Source organism: Equus asinus, chromosome X (genome assembly GCF_041296235.1).
Source record: "Equus asinus isolate D_3611 breed Donkey chromosome X, EquAss-T2T_v2, whole genome shotgun sequence".
Classification (NCBI taxonomy): Eukaryota; Metazoa; Chordata; class Mammalia; order Perissodactyla; family Equidae; genus Equus; species Equus asinus.
The window spans coordinates 137424413-137440417 of NC_091820.1; the positions used below are offsets into that span (position 1 = coordinate 137424413).

The following is a 16005-nucleotide window of genomic DNA, read 5'->3' on the forward strand; positions in this document are numbered from 1 at the left end:
AAGGAGATTTTCCCCATCCCTTAAGAGCCATGCAATTTCCTCAAGCAGATCTCATGAGATTATTTCCCAGATTTTTCCTAATTCTGTAAGAAATAAGGGTCATCATCCATTTTCCAACATGTGGATCAACCAACCACTCACTCTCCTTCTGCCTAATAACTATCACCTAAGGAGACTATTGCCTAAGGGAAATAGTAATCAATGGAAAAGAGAGAGCCTTTAGAATTGCAATGAAAATCCCTCTCTCTATGTCCTGGGAGTGGGTGAATTTAGCAGAGGGAGCAATACAAGTGTTTCCTTCTCTGTCATATTGGGTAATGAGACCCCTGAGTCAATCAAAGCTATGTTTTCACATGGCTTCCGTTTTGGATCACTGTAGTAGGTCTCTTGCTCTGGATATACCTTTTTTCCAGCACAGGCCTATGGTGGAATATGAACTGGAAGGTAAGGGTGGCATGAGAGTGGAGGTGAAAGCCAAGAACAAAGTACCGCTTGTGTTAGGCAAAGAGTGACCAAAAAAAGTTCGCCAGCCCAAGTATAATTCAGAAAGAGTTTAATAAACAGCCGCTAAACATTGCACCAAAGCATTTGGAAACACAATTTCTACAGAGAGGCAAAGGTCAGGCTTCCATTCTAAATTCCTTAAGACGATCATTAGCAGCCCCACCCACCCCACCCCCCATCCCCACAGATCCACGACACCACATTCTTCTAGTCATGAATTTATCTACAGACACAGTCTTAGGAATAATGGGACTTGCATGCATTATCCCAGCAATGGCAAGGAAGCAGGGGATGGGGGAAGGATAGGTGAAAAGGCAACCAGCAGCTAATGATAGACCCCTTAGGAGCGTTGTTCACAGAGTGGGCAGGGAGAATCTGCTTTTGGTGCCATCTGTGGCTTTACTTTAGCCTTCTAGGATACTCTGGACTAGGGGCTGGGGCTGCCATCTTAAACAATCTCATTCCCTTGAGCTGTGACTATTAGAAGTGGTCTGCTTGGGTGACATATTGTAACTTTCTAAAACTCTTTTAGGTGTCCAACCAAACTGTTTTCAGGACCCAGCAGGCCTATTGAGATTGTGCCAATTCTGAGGTCAAGGTGGACCTGGCTTCTCAGTCATGTCTTCATTTTGGCCTTGGAAAGGGGTGCAAGATAGTTCTCTACTACAGACACTTGTAAGGAGCCTAGGCAAGTCATTCAAACATCTGAGACTTAGCTACCTTATAAAAATTTTATAATTTAGGGGCCAGCCCTGTGGCATAGTGGTTGAGTTTGGTGCACTCTGCTTCAGCGGTCCAGGTTTGTGGGTTTGGATCCTGAGCGCAGATCTACACCACTCATGAGCCATGCTGTGGCAGTGACCCACATATTAAGTGGAGGAAGATTGGCACAGATGTCAGCTTAGGGCTAATCTTCCTCAGAAAATATTATAATTATAAATGTCCTTTTTACTCGCATTATGAACAAATGAGATCAAATGGCCTATAAATAATATATTATCAAACTGGTAATAAAGATAATGTTTTAGTTGACTCAATCAACTCTATTCTGATTCACCCCTCTCAGAATCAGCATCAACAGAGGACCAGAGGTCCCTGACACAATGGGAGCAAAGTTCTTGGGCCTGGGCTAGGCTTTGGGGTGTGGCGGGTATGGAGGATAGAATCTGACTTTTGCCTGCCAGCAGCCCTCTCTTCTGAGCCAGACTTCAAGCCTCAACTACAACCCAGCCCAACCCTCTTGCCCCATCCAATATTTCACTAATTGTCTTGGCAGGGAGGTGACTTTCCCATATGAGATAGCCCAGCCTAGCTCCCTAGTGAGTCAGAATCATCTGATCTGGATCAGTCAACAATTGTCCTTGGTGTGGACCTCTCAAACAGCCAAGGCTCCCACTATAGGTAGTAGAGTCTCCTGTTCTTTCTGCAGAGGGCAGAGTGCAGTAAAATACATGCAGTGCCCTCAGCTTGGGGAGACTGGCAGACTAAGATGAGCATTTGGACAAATGGCAGTGTTTGGCTCTGAGGGTACACTCAGCAATGTTAGAGGGGCAATTTTTTTCTGTTGTTATTGTTTTTTCATTGAGATTCATAAATATGATTTGAGAGTCACGGCTTGGTAGAGGGTTAAATGAAAAATCCTGAAACACACGTAGGGGAGCCCTGGGGTTTGGGTGCCTGGATGCTTCCTAGGGTATACAGTGCTCTGGTTGCTGCGCACCCACTATCTACTGTTTGCGGATCATGCCTTTGATAGCTGACTCCCGGTTGACATATGTGGCCCAATAGACCAGATTGAAAATGGCAAAGAGCACAGGAAAGATGATGCGAGAAATTTTGTCAACCTTGCTGACACTGTTGTAGGTCTTGGTCTCAGTCGGGATGTCCTGCACGTAGGTGGTCTTGGGTGAAGCAATGATTGTTGGGGTGGAGGAGGCACTGGGAGCAGCGCCTTTGGAGATGGTGGGGAACTCAGTGTCCTTGGCCAGGTTGATGGGGTAGGTGGTCCCCACGATGTTGAAGGTGGTGGTGGTTTTCTTTGTTGGGGCTGCTGGTGTTTTCTTCTAGGGGCCAGAAACAGTAGGAGAGAAGGGGGGAACAAAACAAAAACTAATTAATTCATTAGACAGAGCACTCTCAGAGGCTGTGGGGAGGAGGTGCCATGAGGGAAGTTAAGAAACAGTGGCCATGAAGCCAATAGCACTGAGTAGCCAGGTTGTGTCTGGGGATAATTGAAGATGAGTTTGAAAACAAAAAATTTGCATTATCCTGGTTTACTAGCTATGTGGCTTTGGCCAAGTCACCTCTCTTTGAGCTTTAGTTTCTTCATCTGCAAAATGAGGATCAAAATATTTGGCACGGTTGTTGAGAGGATCAGATGAGAGAATGGTAGTAGAAATCACCAGAAAACTGTGAAATGTTGGTCACATGAAGGGTCCTATATAATCATGTGATTTGATCGTCACAGTAACCCTATGAGGTTGGTGGGTGAGATTACTCCCATTTGACAGACAAGAAAACTCAGCCTCAGACTGAGTAGCAGAGCCCACACTAGCCACCTGGGCTCCTGACTTTTATCCAGTGCTGCACTGTGCTGCTTTCTAGGCGCGAGACACTTTTTGGTTACCCGAGAAATAACTCCAAAAGGCTTCAACCATCAAGTGGCACATCTCCTGTGAGGAAGAGAGCTCAGTGAGTCTGAAAGTCATTTCGTCGTAAAGACACAATAAATACTACGGCATGTTTACGTGCATCATTTCAACAGTATCTCACCCTTCATGCACTGTAAATGTGTTCAGCAAGCTGGGGCCACACCAGGGTTTTCCACTCTTGCAAAGCTGCAGGTAGGAGCCACAGCCTTCCCAGGGAGCTATGCAAATACTCCCCTCTGACACAGCAAATGCAAGGACAGGTAGGGGCTTCCTATGACACTGCCTGTGGATTTTTTTTCAGAGTAAAAAGAAAACTCAATAGGAAACAAGCATGCACACATGTGCCCATTTGTTCCCACATATGAGACTTGTGTATACATGAACCTCCATGTAGCAAAGAAAAGAGGAGACAAAGCTCAGCCCTGGATCAGAAGAGAGAGGCTGAGGAAAAGGAGGCCAAGGGAGCAGGCCAGTTCCTGACTCAGGCCAAAGGCAGTGGCCAAGCTCATAATCTGTAGTGTTGGTTGCCTCACTCCCCCTCTGGCCTTTTCTGCCTTCCATCCCTCTTTGTTTCTAGGGAAAAGTGGTGCTAGATGAGCTTCAGAAGTGCCCAAGAGTATGAAGTGATGACTCATTGTATCACGCTTATTTCACACACCTCGCCATGTTCCCTGTCTCAGTGTTACTTGGCTTCCCAGCATCTGTGTTTTACTCCTTTACTCCCTCTCTTACACGTTTCTCTGAATCTCTCTCTATCTCTTTTCTTCTTTACTTCAGAGTCTCCACTATTTTCATATTTTTTTCCTTTTGACCACACTGCCATTTACCTTCCTGATCCTAATAATAACTTTTGCCAAATATTTACTGAGTATCTACTTGGCCAAGAACTATGTAGGTATTTAGGGATGGGTGGAAAGGTTAAAAGATGAGTCAGTTTCAGTCCCTGTTTTCCAGTTCACAGTCCACTGGGGGAGAGAGCCCTGTGAACACATCATTGACTTAAAATGTAATCAGAGTTCCAACAGATATGGGCCAGATGTGGGAATTCAGCAGAGGGAGGGGCACAGTACCTCCCTCTACTGGACAGGCGCTGGAGAAGGTGGCTCAGAGAAGGCAATGAGTTCTGTGAGCTGGGTGGCAGAAGATGAGCAGGAGCTCACCAGAGGAAGATGCAGCAAAGGACAGTACACAGGCCAAGGGCACTGCTTGTTTGAGGGGTGCCCAGGAGCTTGCTGTAGCTGGATCACAGTGTGCATGGCAAAGGCCTTGTATGCCAGGCTCTCCTGCTCTGCCTGCCTGTGCTGCCTGCAGGGTTTTCAATCAGGGAGGGGGAGGGGGACAAATGAGAGGGTGTGGGTTTAAGTAAATGAACAGTCTGACTAATGGGACACTTAAAAAGCAATACTGTTCTTTCTCTTTGAGGAATGCAGTCACACTGCTCCAAGTGGAAGGCGGACAGAACTCTAAGGCTTCTAAGAACCTTGTAAATGCCTTAAATACTACACGGGACTCAATTATAATTAGCAAATTCAATATGTGGATAGAGGCCTGCTGCTAAATGCCTCTGCTGTTAAATAAAAGAGCACTTTACTTCTTTGCCTGCTTACTCATTAATTTGCTTAGTAATCTCTTTTTTCGTGAGTAAACAAGAAAAAAAGGAAAAAGGGAAGAAAAACCCCCACTACCCTGATTTTGCCAGAAGCTTTCACATGTGTTATTTCATTTAGTCATCTGATAAGCTGGTTATGATCAAGTCTCTGGAACAATCATTCTTAACAGCAAACACTTTCATTAGCTCTGTGGGCACTCTGTAGTCTATTGGTGGGGAGAAGCCGCAGTTGCTTAAACCACAGATTTTTTAAGTAATAAAGGAAAACATCTTTTCATTTCCCTTGCCCTTTCCAACATGGCATATTTTAATCAGCCACTATAATTTTTACCTAAATTGTCAAAGAAGGAAATCAAAGCAAAAGCTATAGTGTCAAGAAGACAGGAGCAGGAGGCAGAGATTAATGGCTAATATTTCTCCATTTCGGCATCTAGTTTTCTAATACTTCTCTATGTTCTGGAATTTGATAGATATAAACTAGAAGGACTTAACTTTGCCCAAACTGTGATTCTATTTCTACCTCCCTAGCCAAGTGCCTGGCTCTTAGGCACATGATAGATGTTTACTGAACGAAAAATGACCTCCTCTGCATTGAAGATTCTCGATGTGATTTCTAGTTTGTTCTTCCTGAGTTCTGACCTCTTCTATATGGAGAGCATATCTCTATAATTCAGGCTGGACTTAATTCCCACACCAGGAAACTGACATTGACTCCTCCAAATTCTCCCAAGCAGTCTGACCCTAGGATAAGGATACCTTTCCTCCTGGGAAGCCACCTCATGTGGGTTTTTAGGATGAGGCAATGAAAACTTTTATGGACCAATGCATGTCCCACTCAAGAGTTTTCCTCAGATGGCACTCCTGGTTGTTGTTTCCAGAAGTACTAATTAGGGGTTTAGTTGGAGCCCTGAATGTACTTGAGACCCAGCCAGGACCTCAGAGTATATGCAGATATGGTCTGCACCCTGTGTGACAATCCCCAACAGCCATCCAACTTTCCCAAACCCAAGTTTTCAGAAGTGGAGCAAAGTAATGGAGTATATACTATGTGGGATTCAAAGACAAATCAGAGCAATGACAAAAAACCCAAAAAACAAATAACCCAACTTTTAAAATGGCAAAGGACTCGAATAGATATTTATCCAAAGAAGTTATACAGATGGCCGACAGGCACATGAAAAGATGCTTAACATCATTAGTCATTAGGGAAATGAAAATCAAAACCACAATGAGATATCACCCTACACCCATTAGGATACCTACTATCAACAACAACAAAAAACAGACTATAGCAAGTGTTGACAAGGATGTGGAGAACCTGGAACCCTGTGCACTGTTGGGAATGTAAAATGATGCAGCTGCTATGGAAAATGGTATGTTAGTTTTTCCAAAAATTAAAAATAGAATTAAAATATGACCCAGCAATTCCACTTCTGGGTATATATCCCCCAAAATTGAAAGCAGGGTCTCGAAAGAGATATTTGCACACCCATGTTCATAGCAGCATTAATTCCCAATAGCCAAAAGGTGGAAGCAACTGAAGTGTCCATAGAGAGGAGAGGGGATAAACAAAATGTGGCCTATCCACACAATAGAATATTATTCAGTCTTAAAAAGGAAGGAAATTCTGACGCAAGCTAAAACATGGATGAACTTTGAGGACATTATGCTAAGGAAAATAAGCCAGGCACAAAAAGACAAATAGTATATGATTCCGTTTATATGAGGTACTTAGAATAGTTAGAGTCATAGAGACAGAAAGGAGAATGGTGGGTGCCAGGGGGAGGGAGGGGGGAAAATGGGAATTTGTTGTTTAATGAGGACAGAGTTTTAGTTTTGTGAGACGAAAAGAGTTCTGGAAATTGGTTGTACAACCCTGTGAATATACTTAACACTACTGAACTGTACACTTAAAAATGGTTAAGATGGTAAATTTTAGACTAATGAGAGAGATTAATTAAAATAAGAGAACTAAAAGTAAGGGAAAAAGCAAAAGAAACATGCAGAGAGGCATAAATAATGAGTCAGGCAAATTCAAAAGAGGAAGGGCGCATGCGGGATTAGGAGGGGGCCAGTAAGCCAATAGACTGAGAGAAAAACGCAGGTGGAAGAAAAGGAATCACTTGCGAAAGTTTCCTGAGAAGGTGGGAAGCATCCAGAGCCAAACTGGGGAGTTGCCTGGGGCGAGATCACAGCTAAGGCGAGAGTGGATGAGACTCAAAGACTATCTATGTACTGGTGGGGACAAAGGTGCACAGTTAAAGCAAATTCCTCAGGGAGAAGGTGAAGGGAAGAGTCGAGATTTAAAATAGATTTTATAGGAAATAGAAGACAGAACTGATTAGGGACACAGAGAAGGATTGCAGGCACAGGTTAAAGCCCAGCAGACCTCAAAAGTATAAACTCATAAATGTCACCAATCCATCAATGGCTGTGGAGTTTTTTGAGAGAGAAGTAGGCGAGTTGGACTGAAGTGACTGAGGAGGTGGAGGGTGCTGGTGAGTGACTGCGGTGATACAGCACATGGCCAAGGCTAGAGAGAAAAGCAAGAAGAGAGGGAACCATGGACTTTGAGAAACTATAGAGGTTATTCATTTATTTGTCAAGTATTTACTGAGTGTCTACTACATGGCAGGCTCTATGCTAGGTGCTAGGGGTACAGTAGTGAACAGTAAAACATGGCCCATGCCCTCAAGGAGCTCACATTCCAGTGAAGAGGAGCATGTAATAAACATGTAAGCAACTAAATATACACAACAATATATGTCAGGAGATGAGAAGTATAATGGCGACACATAGAGCAGGGCGGGGACAAAGAAGGATGATGAACGCTAGTCAGAGAAAGTCTCTCTGAGAAGGTGAGCAGGGATCTGAATAAAATGAGAAAGCAAGCCATGAAAAGATGTGAGAAACAAAACTTGCAGAGAGAGAGAATAGTAATGACAAAGCACTTCGGGTTGCTACAAGAGTGACTTGTACAAGGACCATCAAGGAGGCCACTCCTTGACCTAAGTGGAGTTGAATGAAAAAAAAAAAAAAGGATGGTAAGAGGTAGTATCACAGATCTGGGGACCAGATCCTATAAGACTTTCAAAGCCATGATAAGCATTATGGATTTTGATCTAACTATGGTTGGAAGCCATTAAAGTATTTTGAGCCACATTTTTTTAATTTACAGTTTTAAATGATCATTCTGACTGTTGGGCAGAGAATAGATAGTTGGCATAAAAAGCACAGGAATAAAATTAAGAGGGAAATCCAATGAGGCCAGTAAGAGAGATGGCAACTTGAGTGCAAAGGAGAATATCAAGGAAGTAAGAGAAAAACAGGAAATCCTGATGTATGAGAATCCAAGTGAAGATCTGGAGATTCAAAGGAGACATCTTTAGTATAAAAGAGTGGAAGAGTAATAGTCTGAAAGCAATATTGGGGATTAAGAGGATGTGAACTTCACTTCCAGAAAACAGGAGAGAGAAGATTAACATCTCCAGCTGAGACATGGGTGTCAGTCAAGACAGGAAGTAGTTGGAGGGGTCATTCAGTGAAAAAGCCAGTTGTACAGAATAGTTTATTTTCCAGTGAACAAGAGTTTCTGAAGGAAGTGAAGGAAAGTTTATGAGGGGTAGGAGGATAAGTCTAGAAGAACGCACATTAGAGTATAAAGATAAGAAGTGAGGGGAGGATAAATAACCACAGAGGAAACTATAATTTGTGCATTGATCAGAGATGACATGGAGGTTGGTCCTGTAGAACATATGACCTCGCACGTCCAAAACAAAGTTTATTATGAGCTTTCTGATATCAGGTGACAGGTCCAAACATACTAATACGATTAGCAGATTTAACTCTTACAGTCTTCTTGACAAAAACAAAGAAACAAAACCACTAGAGCAAGTATACAGGCAATTAGATTGGTCCATTTCCAAAGCCCTCACCTAGTGGTGGACACAGTAGCGGTACCCAGCAGGTGAGATGACCCAGAGCTCCGCTGATAGTACTGGCCACAGGCTCAGTTCTAGTTTATGATATCAGATGGGTCATCCAAGTGGAAAACAAAGACAGAACTTGCAGTTGTTGCAAAAAACGTAAACTACCTGTAAAAATCCTATATATGAAATGAGCATGTTGGAGTCAATAACGTTGGTAAGATGAAGGAAAATAGAGAGTGAGACAGCCAGATGAGAGGAGCATCAAAGCGCAAGGCAGTCTGCATGAAGTAAAGGAGGAGGTAATGACCTGGAAGCAGCAAGGAAGGGATAGAAGCGTGCCTTCCTATTGCAATGGCAACTGAGGAAGTAGTTTCCTCCGGAAACAGCCAAGTTAAGGTGAAAAGAAAAAAATGGAGAGGGAACACTTTGGTTTTCTCTCTCCTATGGCACTTGGTCCTATTTCTGGGCTCTGTCTATGTGTATATATACATTACTTTCCTCCCTAGGCAGTCAGCTCCTGAGTACTGGGGTCATGTAATGTTTAGCTCTGCATCCCACAGATATTCCAGAAATGATTGCTGTTTGTTTTTGTTTCAATCGATTTACCAGTAACAGAGTACAGTTGTTGTCAGGACATTTATGCCTACTGTAGAACAGGGTGAGAAGACCACTAGTTTATGAATAAAACTTAACCCATGGTGAGTATTATCCACCCCACAGAGAAAATACTAAGGGGTGACTCGATTTGTGGCTGTGTTTATAGGAATGCCTCATAAATTTAAAGGCCATTAATGATAAGTAACTAAACTTTTCCAAGATGAGGATGGAAGTTGAGTATGGAAGTGTGTGGAAGTTTCTCTAATGTAAAATAAGATAAGATATTATTCTAGAGCATTCAAATATTATTTGGAAATAAGAAAAAGAGCCTAAGAATTACTGTGTTTTCAAAATTTAGATAAGACTTTATGAATATTCAAAAGACAAACACCATATGATTTCACTCACACGTGGAATATAAACAAACACATGGACAAAGAAAACAGTTCAGTGGTTACCAGGGGAAGGGGGGTGGGGGGTGGGCACAGGGGTGAAGGGGAGGACTTACGTAGTGACAGACGAGAAATAATGTACAACGGAAATCTCACAATGATATAAACTATTATGAACCCAATAAAAAAAGCATTTATGAATATTTTAAAAGCAGTTCTGAGAATAATGATTATCTTCTTTTTAAATGTAGAGGTTTATTTCATTTTAATTTGCTTTTATTCTAATTTTCAAAAAATTAATCAAAGTAATAATGCACATACTTTTAAAAAAATAGAACTTAAAGGCTTATAATGAAAACCAGGGAACCCTTACCCCGATGCACCCCCAATCTTGTCCAGCAACTCATAATTGTTTTTAATTCTCTTAGCTGATACTTCTAAGGGTTATTTCTAAATGATATGCTTATACTGCCACCGGTTTTACACATAACTTACCATCTTTTCATGATAATGATTTACCTCACTTATGCAACCCCTCCTCCATCCTCTAATACAATTACAGCAATATTTTTAGTTCAATCGATATCAGTGGTAACATCATTATAAAGAACCATATAAATACCTCTAGCCTCCTGCTCCAAATTGGACTGCTTCCTCCCCAGGCTTGCTTGCTGCATAGGTTTCATCTTAGGACTTCTCTTCACTTATCTTCTCTGTTGGATGCCCTCTTTTCTGGATCCAGCGTCGTTTTCTTTTATGTTCTCCTCTCTTGTTTTAATAGAACATATCCTCTAGTATCTTCCTAAGGTGGAGTGCGTGGGGAGTGACATTTCTGAGTTCTTGTAGGTCTGAAAATGACAACTGTACATCTCTACTTAGTTGATACTTTGGCAGGGCATAGGATTCTAGGTTGAAAATCATTTGTCCCTCAGATTTATGAGATTTACTGCTCCACTGTCTTCCGGCATCCAACGTAGTTGAGAAGTGTGATGCCATTTGGCCAATCAATTCTTTGTAGATAACATTTATTTTCTTTCTAGAAGCTTTTTAGACTATCGCTTTATCCCTGGCTTTCTGAAGTTTCATGATGATGTGCCTTCACCTGGGCCTATGAGGACGCTTTCAACCTGGAGGCTTATGTCTTTCCGTTTGTAAAAATGTCTCCTATTAGTGCTTTGTTAATTCCCTTCATTCATTTTTCTCTTTTCACTCATTCTGCAGCTTCTGAGTTGGATGGACTTCCTGGATTCATTCCTAAGTCTCTTATATTTTCTTTAACTTTCTCCGCTTATTTTTTTCTTTTTGCTTTACTTGTGGGGAGATTTCCCTGAGTTTATTTTTTTTTTTTAAAGATTGGCGCCTGAGCTAACAACTGTTGCCAGTTTTTTTTTTTTCTTCTTCTTCTCCCCAAACCTCCCAGTACATAGTTGTATATTCTAGTTGTGAGTGCCTCTGGTTGTGCCATGTGTGACACCACCTCAGCATGGCCTGATGAGCTTTGCCATGCCCACACCCAGGATCCAAACCTGTAAAACCCTGGGCAGCAGAAGCAGAGCATGCGAAATTTACCACTCGGCCATGGAGCCGGCCCCAACTTCAGTTTATTTTTCCATCTCTATTGAAATTTTTATTTTGGCAATTCTTTTTAATTTTAAGGGCTCTTCCTTATTCTATGATTTCCTTTTGTATTAGCATCGTATTCTTGTTTTACTGATATGATATATTTAAAAATATAAAAGTTTTGTTTTTCTTAATTTAGGGAATTAAAGAGAATTTATATTTGTTCCCTCCAAGATGAGCTTTTTTCTTTTAATCTTTGTTTTTCTCTTTCAGATTGTAAACTTCATTTTGGTAATCCTTGGTATCTCAATATTATTTGGCAACATAAAAGATGTGTGTATGCTCAGTGTACCTGAGCTGGCTTATTGATTGCAGACTATCATTTAAGAAGATCAGTTGGAAGCAGATCGTTTTATCGGGTACTCCAAAATGTCACTATGCAAAGGTCTTTTCTCGGGAGACATTCAGCTTCTTTAGAAGAGAAGCTTCTGCTGTTTCTCTGCAAAGTATACATCTGGCTGCAGACATTTCACATGTTGGGCAGGCTCTGGGGTCTTGACTATTCTGTACACACACTTTTAACAGTCCCTCTAGTTGCACCCCTGTGCTTTATTCTCTGCTGTATCAATCACCTCAAACACTGAGTTTCTCTGGGATTCTGTCTTGCTTCAGCTTAATAAATGGGTTCTTATTCTCTCTTCCCAAGTTCATTCTTCTAAAACAATGCATTAAAATCTCTTGTCTGACTGAAATCCCTTCTCCAGTTCTCCTGATGCTTGTGAGCTTGTATTTTATTTCTTGACTCTCATTTTAGTAGGATGTGCAAAGGAAGCAGTGATAAACACATGTAGCTGATCTTTAAAGCCTGCAGTTCAGCTATATTTTGGAGTGCTATTATAAGCTAGTCATTTGTCTTCATTTGAAAATGAGATTTTGTTTTCACCTATTCCTTCTTTTCCTTTGCTTTATAATCTTTCTCCTTACATTTTATCTAATCCCTAATCATAGTACGGATCAGAAATAGATTTATAAATCATTTATATTAGTTTTAAACAGATTCATGCTCACTCATTCTAGCTTTACGAAGCAAATAAGGCTTAACATGTCTCTCTAAAGGAGGAAAAAAGAAACTAATTTATGATTAAGTCCCAATAGTTTTACTCTCAGTGCAGTTCAGCTTTTTTTCCTGTGGGTCAGTGGTTCTCACTGTTCATCCCTGCACATTGTAGCAGCGTGGACAAAGTATAGCACCCTCACATTAGAGACCTATTTCTATTCATTCCATAGTAGTTGTTTTTTTCAAATCTCATAATTGACTTCTTTTGCGTAACTTAAATGGATTTACCATGGAGAGGAACTAAGGAAGAAGACTGAGATGACCATATTTGCAGAGAGTTTTAGACAATTCTTTTTGTTCTCTTTTTTCCTTTTCAGTGCTCGTTGGAATTGGGGAAATGGTCATCATTTTTGATATCTACATCTACAGTCTCTTAACAATCTATTCTAGTTCTCTCGCTGACATCAAACCACCCCCACACCTCTTCCCAGCAAGACATCCGTGACAGCCTTTCAGATATCTGAAATTAGCAATCACCGTCCCCTTGAGGCATTTGTCCCTCCTCCGTTGCAGTAACCAAACTGGAACAATGTACTTTAAACGTGGCTCAACCAGTACAGAGTAAAAGGGCTTATCATCTCACTTGTTCTAGTTAACTGTTAACTCAGGCTCAAACCAAATCTTCCCTTTTGAGAGTTATACCACTTGAAAGGCTTACATTAAATTTGCGTTTTCTCTATATCCCAGCATCTTATTTATAATGTGCAATTGTGGTTAGCTTTTCTATCTCAGAACTAATTTTTTTATACCTATGCATAAGAATTTCTTTGATTTAGCAAACGTTAATCTTTTGATTTTAGCCTATTCTCTCAAACTTCAGAAATTCTTTTTGATTCATAATTCAGAAGATACTCTTCTCCAACCAACATTCATTAATGGCAGCTTACAAACTGGAATCTCCTACCTTCTATGTCTTCATTTGAGTCACTGATGACATTTAAGAGGGAAGGGTCAATGACAAAGCCCTGTGGATTATCACTAGGATGACCATTTGGGTTGATGTCCATCCATCATTCAATTTTGTTTGACTTCAATTGGTCAACCAACGACATCAGCCTAATTGTACTATTTTTCAACTGCTGTTTCTTCTTCATGAAGGCATAATAAAACAAGTTAGATGTCTTAATAAAGTCTATGATATTTCCTGGTCTACCAGTCTAGTGAACTTTTCATAAAATTTCTTAAGGTTAGTTTGGCATAATTTCTTCTTAGTGAACTCAGGCTGGATATCAGTGATTAGCGCTAACTGCTCTTAAAACATCTGTTTAATAATGTATTCTAGGGAGCTTTCAGTTTAATATGTCAGAGTGAGGACATCTTTGCTTCCTTCTCCTCTCTGGAACCAACCAAAAACTATAAGGAAAATGAGACATAGAAACCAAAACTCAATCTTTGATGAAACTTGAAAGCATTTTTAACCCTGATCCCCAAAACTAGGGGCTCCCAAACACAGTAAAAATTGGATCAGGGTAAAGAATGTACCAAGGATGCCTGTTGTTCTGGGTTTCAGGCCAAGAATTGAGGCCTAAAAGGTGGGTGGCACGACCTGAGTGAGGAAAAAAAAGGACCCTTGTTTTGAAACAAAATCAGTTTTCAGGCTGGTAGTGAGAACATCTTGGAACACTGCTTCACCATCACATAGTGGCAGGAGGAAGTAGAGACTGGAGAAATTAAAGGATATAATACTAAACACACACACACATACACACACACACAAGCAAACACACAACTATATATATAGGGCTTTCCTGTGAGCAAGGGAAATTTCTTGCTAGTGAGAAGCAGAATCACAACTATAAGGAGGAGTACTCATAAGAGTTTACATAGACAACAGATGACGCTCAGACTACTCACTCCCAACTACTCACTACTATCCTACTCACTCTCTCAGGTCCTCCCCAAAATGATACTTTCACACAGAGCAGAGCTAGTAAAATTGAAAACAAACTAATGTGGTACTGATGCAAAACATGTTGCAAAAAGGAGGAAAAATAACCAAAAAGGGTTGTGGAACAGCACACAAAATAAACATAGAACACACGAAAAATAAGTCATCAGAGATCATAAAATTAATGTAAGGACAAATACTGCTACAGAAATGAAGGTAAAAAGACACTGGTGAAAAAGGTCAGAGACATGGAAGACAGGCTTGAGAAAAATGAGCAAAATGAAATGAAAAATAACAGTTAAAAACTATTAGAGAAAAATAGTAGATATGGAAGACAAAGAAAGCTCTATGATGTGTATAATCTGCGCTTCCAGGAAGAGAGCAGAACAAGGTATTTCAGGAAAGCTTTCCTGAAACAAAGACAGCTGTGAGTCTACAGGCTTAAAGGGCAGCATGCTGTCCTAGAAAACATTCAGACAAAGAGATCAAGATATATCTTTGTAATGTAACTGCAGTTTGTAAATAAAAGACACATTCATATGGGCTTCTAGGCCATAAAATCAAGTCACCTATTATGTGAGAGATACTCAGGCTGGTTTTAAACTTCTTCATCACAACATGAACTGCTAGAATTGAGTATAACAATCCATGTCTACATGGACATCAGAGAAAGAGAATGTGACCCACAAATTGTACAATGGCCCAACTATAATTCAAGTATAAACACAATTGACAGATAATTTTACACATCCAAGAGAGTAGGAAGTACGGTTCCTATGAGCCCTTCTTAAAGAAACTTCTAGAGGATAGCCTTAAGATAACTAAACAATGAATGGGAAAATGGATAAAAGGATTATTTTGAGAAGAGAGCGCATTTAAATGTAGAACTATGACTAATCAACTATAGGAATTATGGCTGCATAAATGCTATAAAACCTGACAATGCAGAAATACTGGTATAAAAAAAGTTGGGAGACAACAGAGACTGGTAGAGAGAGAAGGTGAGAAGTAGGATAAGTATACTAATTTCCTTCTATCTTGTAATGGGTGAGGGGTCAGCAGACCCCGTTCATAGCTGACAACTCAAGTACTAGAAGGGTAAATATATTTTAAGGATCCAAAGGTAACAACCAGACTAAGTATAATAATAAAACCAACCAAAAATTTCCTATGGTAGAGTAGATGGAAGAAGGATAAATACACTTATTTCTTCATAATTTATAGCAAGGAGTTAATAAATTCTATCTAAATAAATAGTTAAAAGCTATTCTAAAATTTTGACAACTCACCAGTCTGTATTCTATGGAATATATCTTTTCCTCCCGTTTGAAAAATCTTCATTATCTTTTCTCTTCTCCATGATTCTTCAAAGGGTACTGGAATGGTTCTGGGACCACTTCTGCCAGTTCTTTTTAGCATCTTTGGATAGTCTTCATCTAGATCTAGAGATCTGAACTCTTTTAAAGCAGCCAAGCACAACAATCTTGATTTCACTGTATTCATGTTTTATTCCTACCAATTCCAGTTGGTTTACTATTTTTTTCTCTCTGTTTTCTTCCTTCCCATCCATCCACCAATTCAACTAACATCTATTTAGCTTTTATTATGAGTCAGATGCTATGCAAGGATGCTAACTAGTGAGAAAGATCATGCAGACAGACCCCTGCCCTCAAGAAGTTGTGTCTAGTGAGGATGCAGACAAATAACTCTAATACAAAGAAATGCTTTTAATATCAGGAGCACCCCTGCCCCAAGAAA

The 16005-nt window shown here is 40.5% G+C and overlaps 1 protein-coding gene across 2 annotated transcripts in view; it reads right to left on the reverse strand.

The window, feature by feature from the left end:
* Positions 1 to 531: 531 nt before the first annotated feature.
* Positions 532 to 16005, reverse strand: part of GABRA3 (gamma-aminobutyric acid type A receptor subunit alpha3) — a 208790-nt gene continuing 193316 nt past the window's right edge. The window contains exons 10-11 of one of the 2 annotated variants that reach the window (XM_070502258.1): positions 3063 to 3176; positions 2084 to 2567 (exon numbers count right to left, since the gene is read on the reverse strand). In XM_070502258.1, coding sequence (XP_070358359.1) covers positions 3105 to 3176 — 72 coding nt within the window. In that variant the 3' untranslated portion in view covers positions 2084 to 2567; positions 3063 to 3104. Of the gene's footprint in view, positions 2568 to 3062; positions 3177 to 16005 lie in introns of both variants that reach the window. The other variant, XM_070502259.1, reaches the window with a different exon arrangement.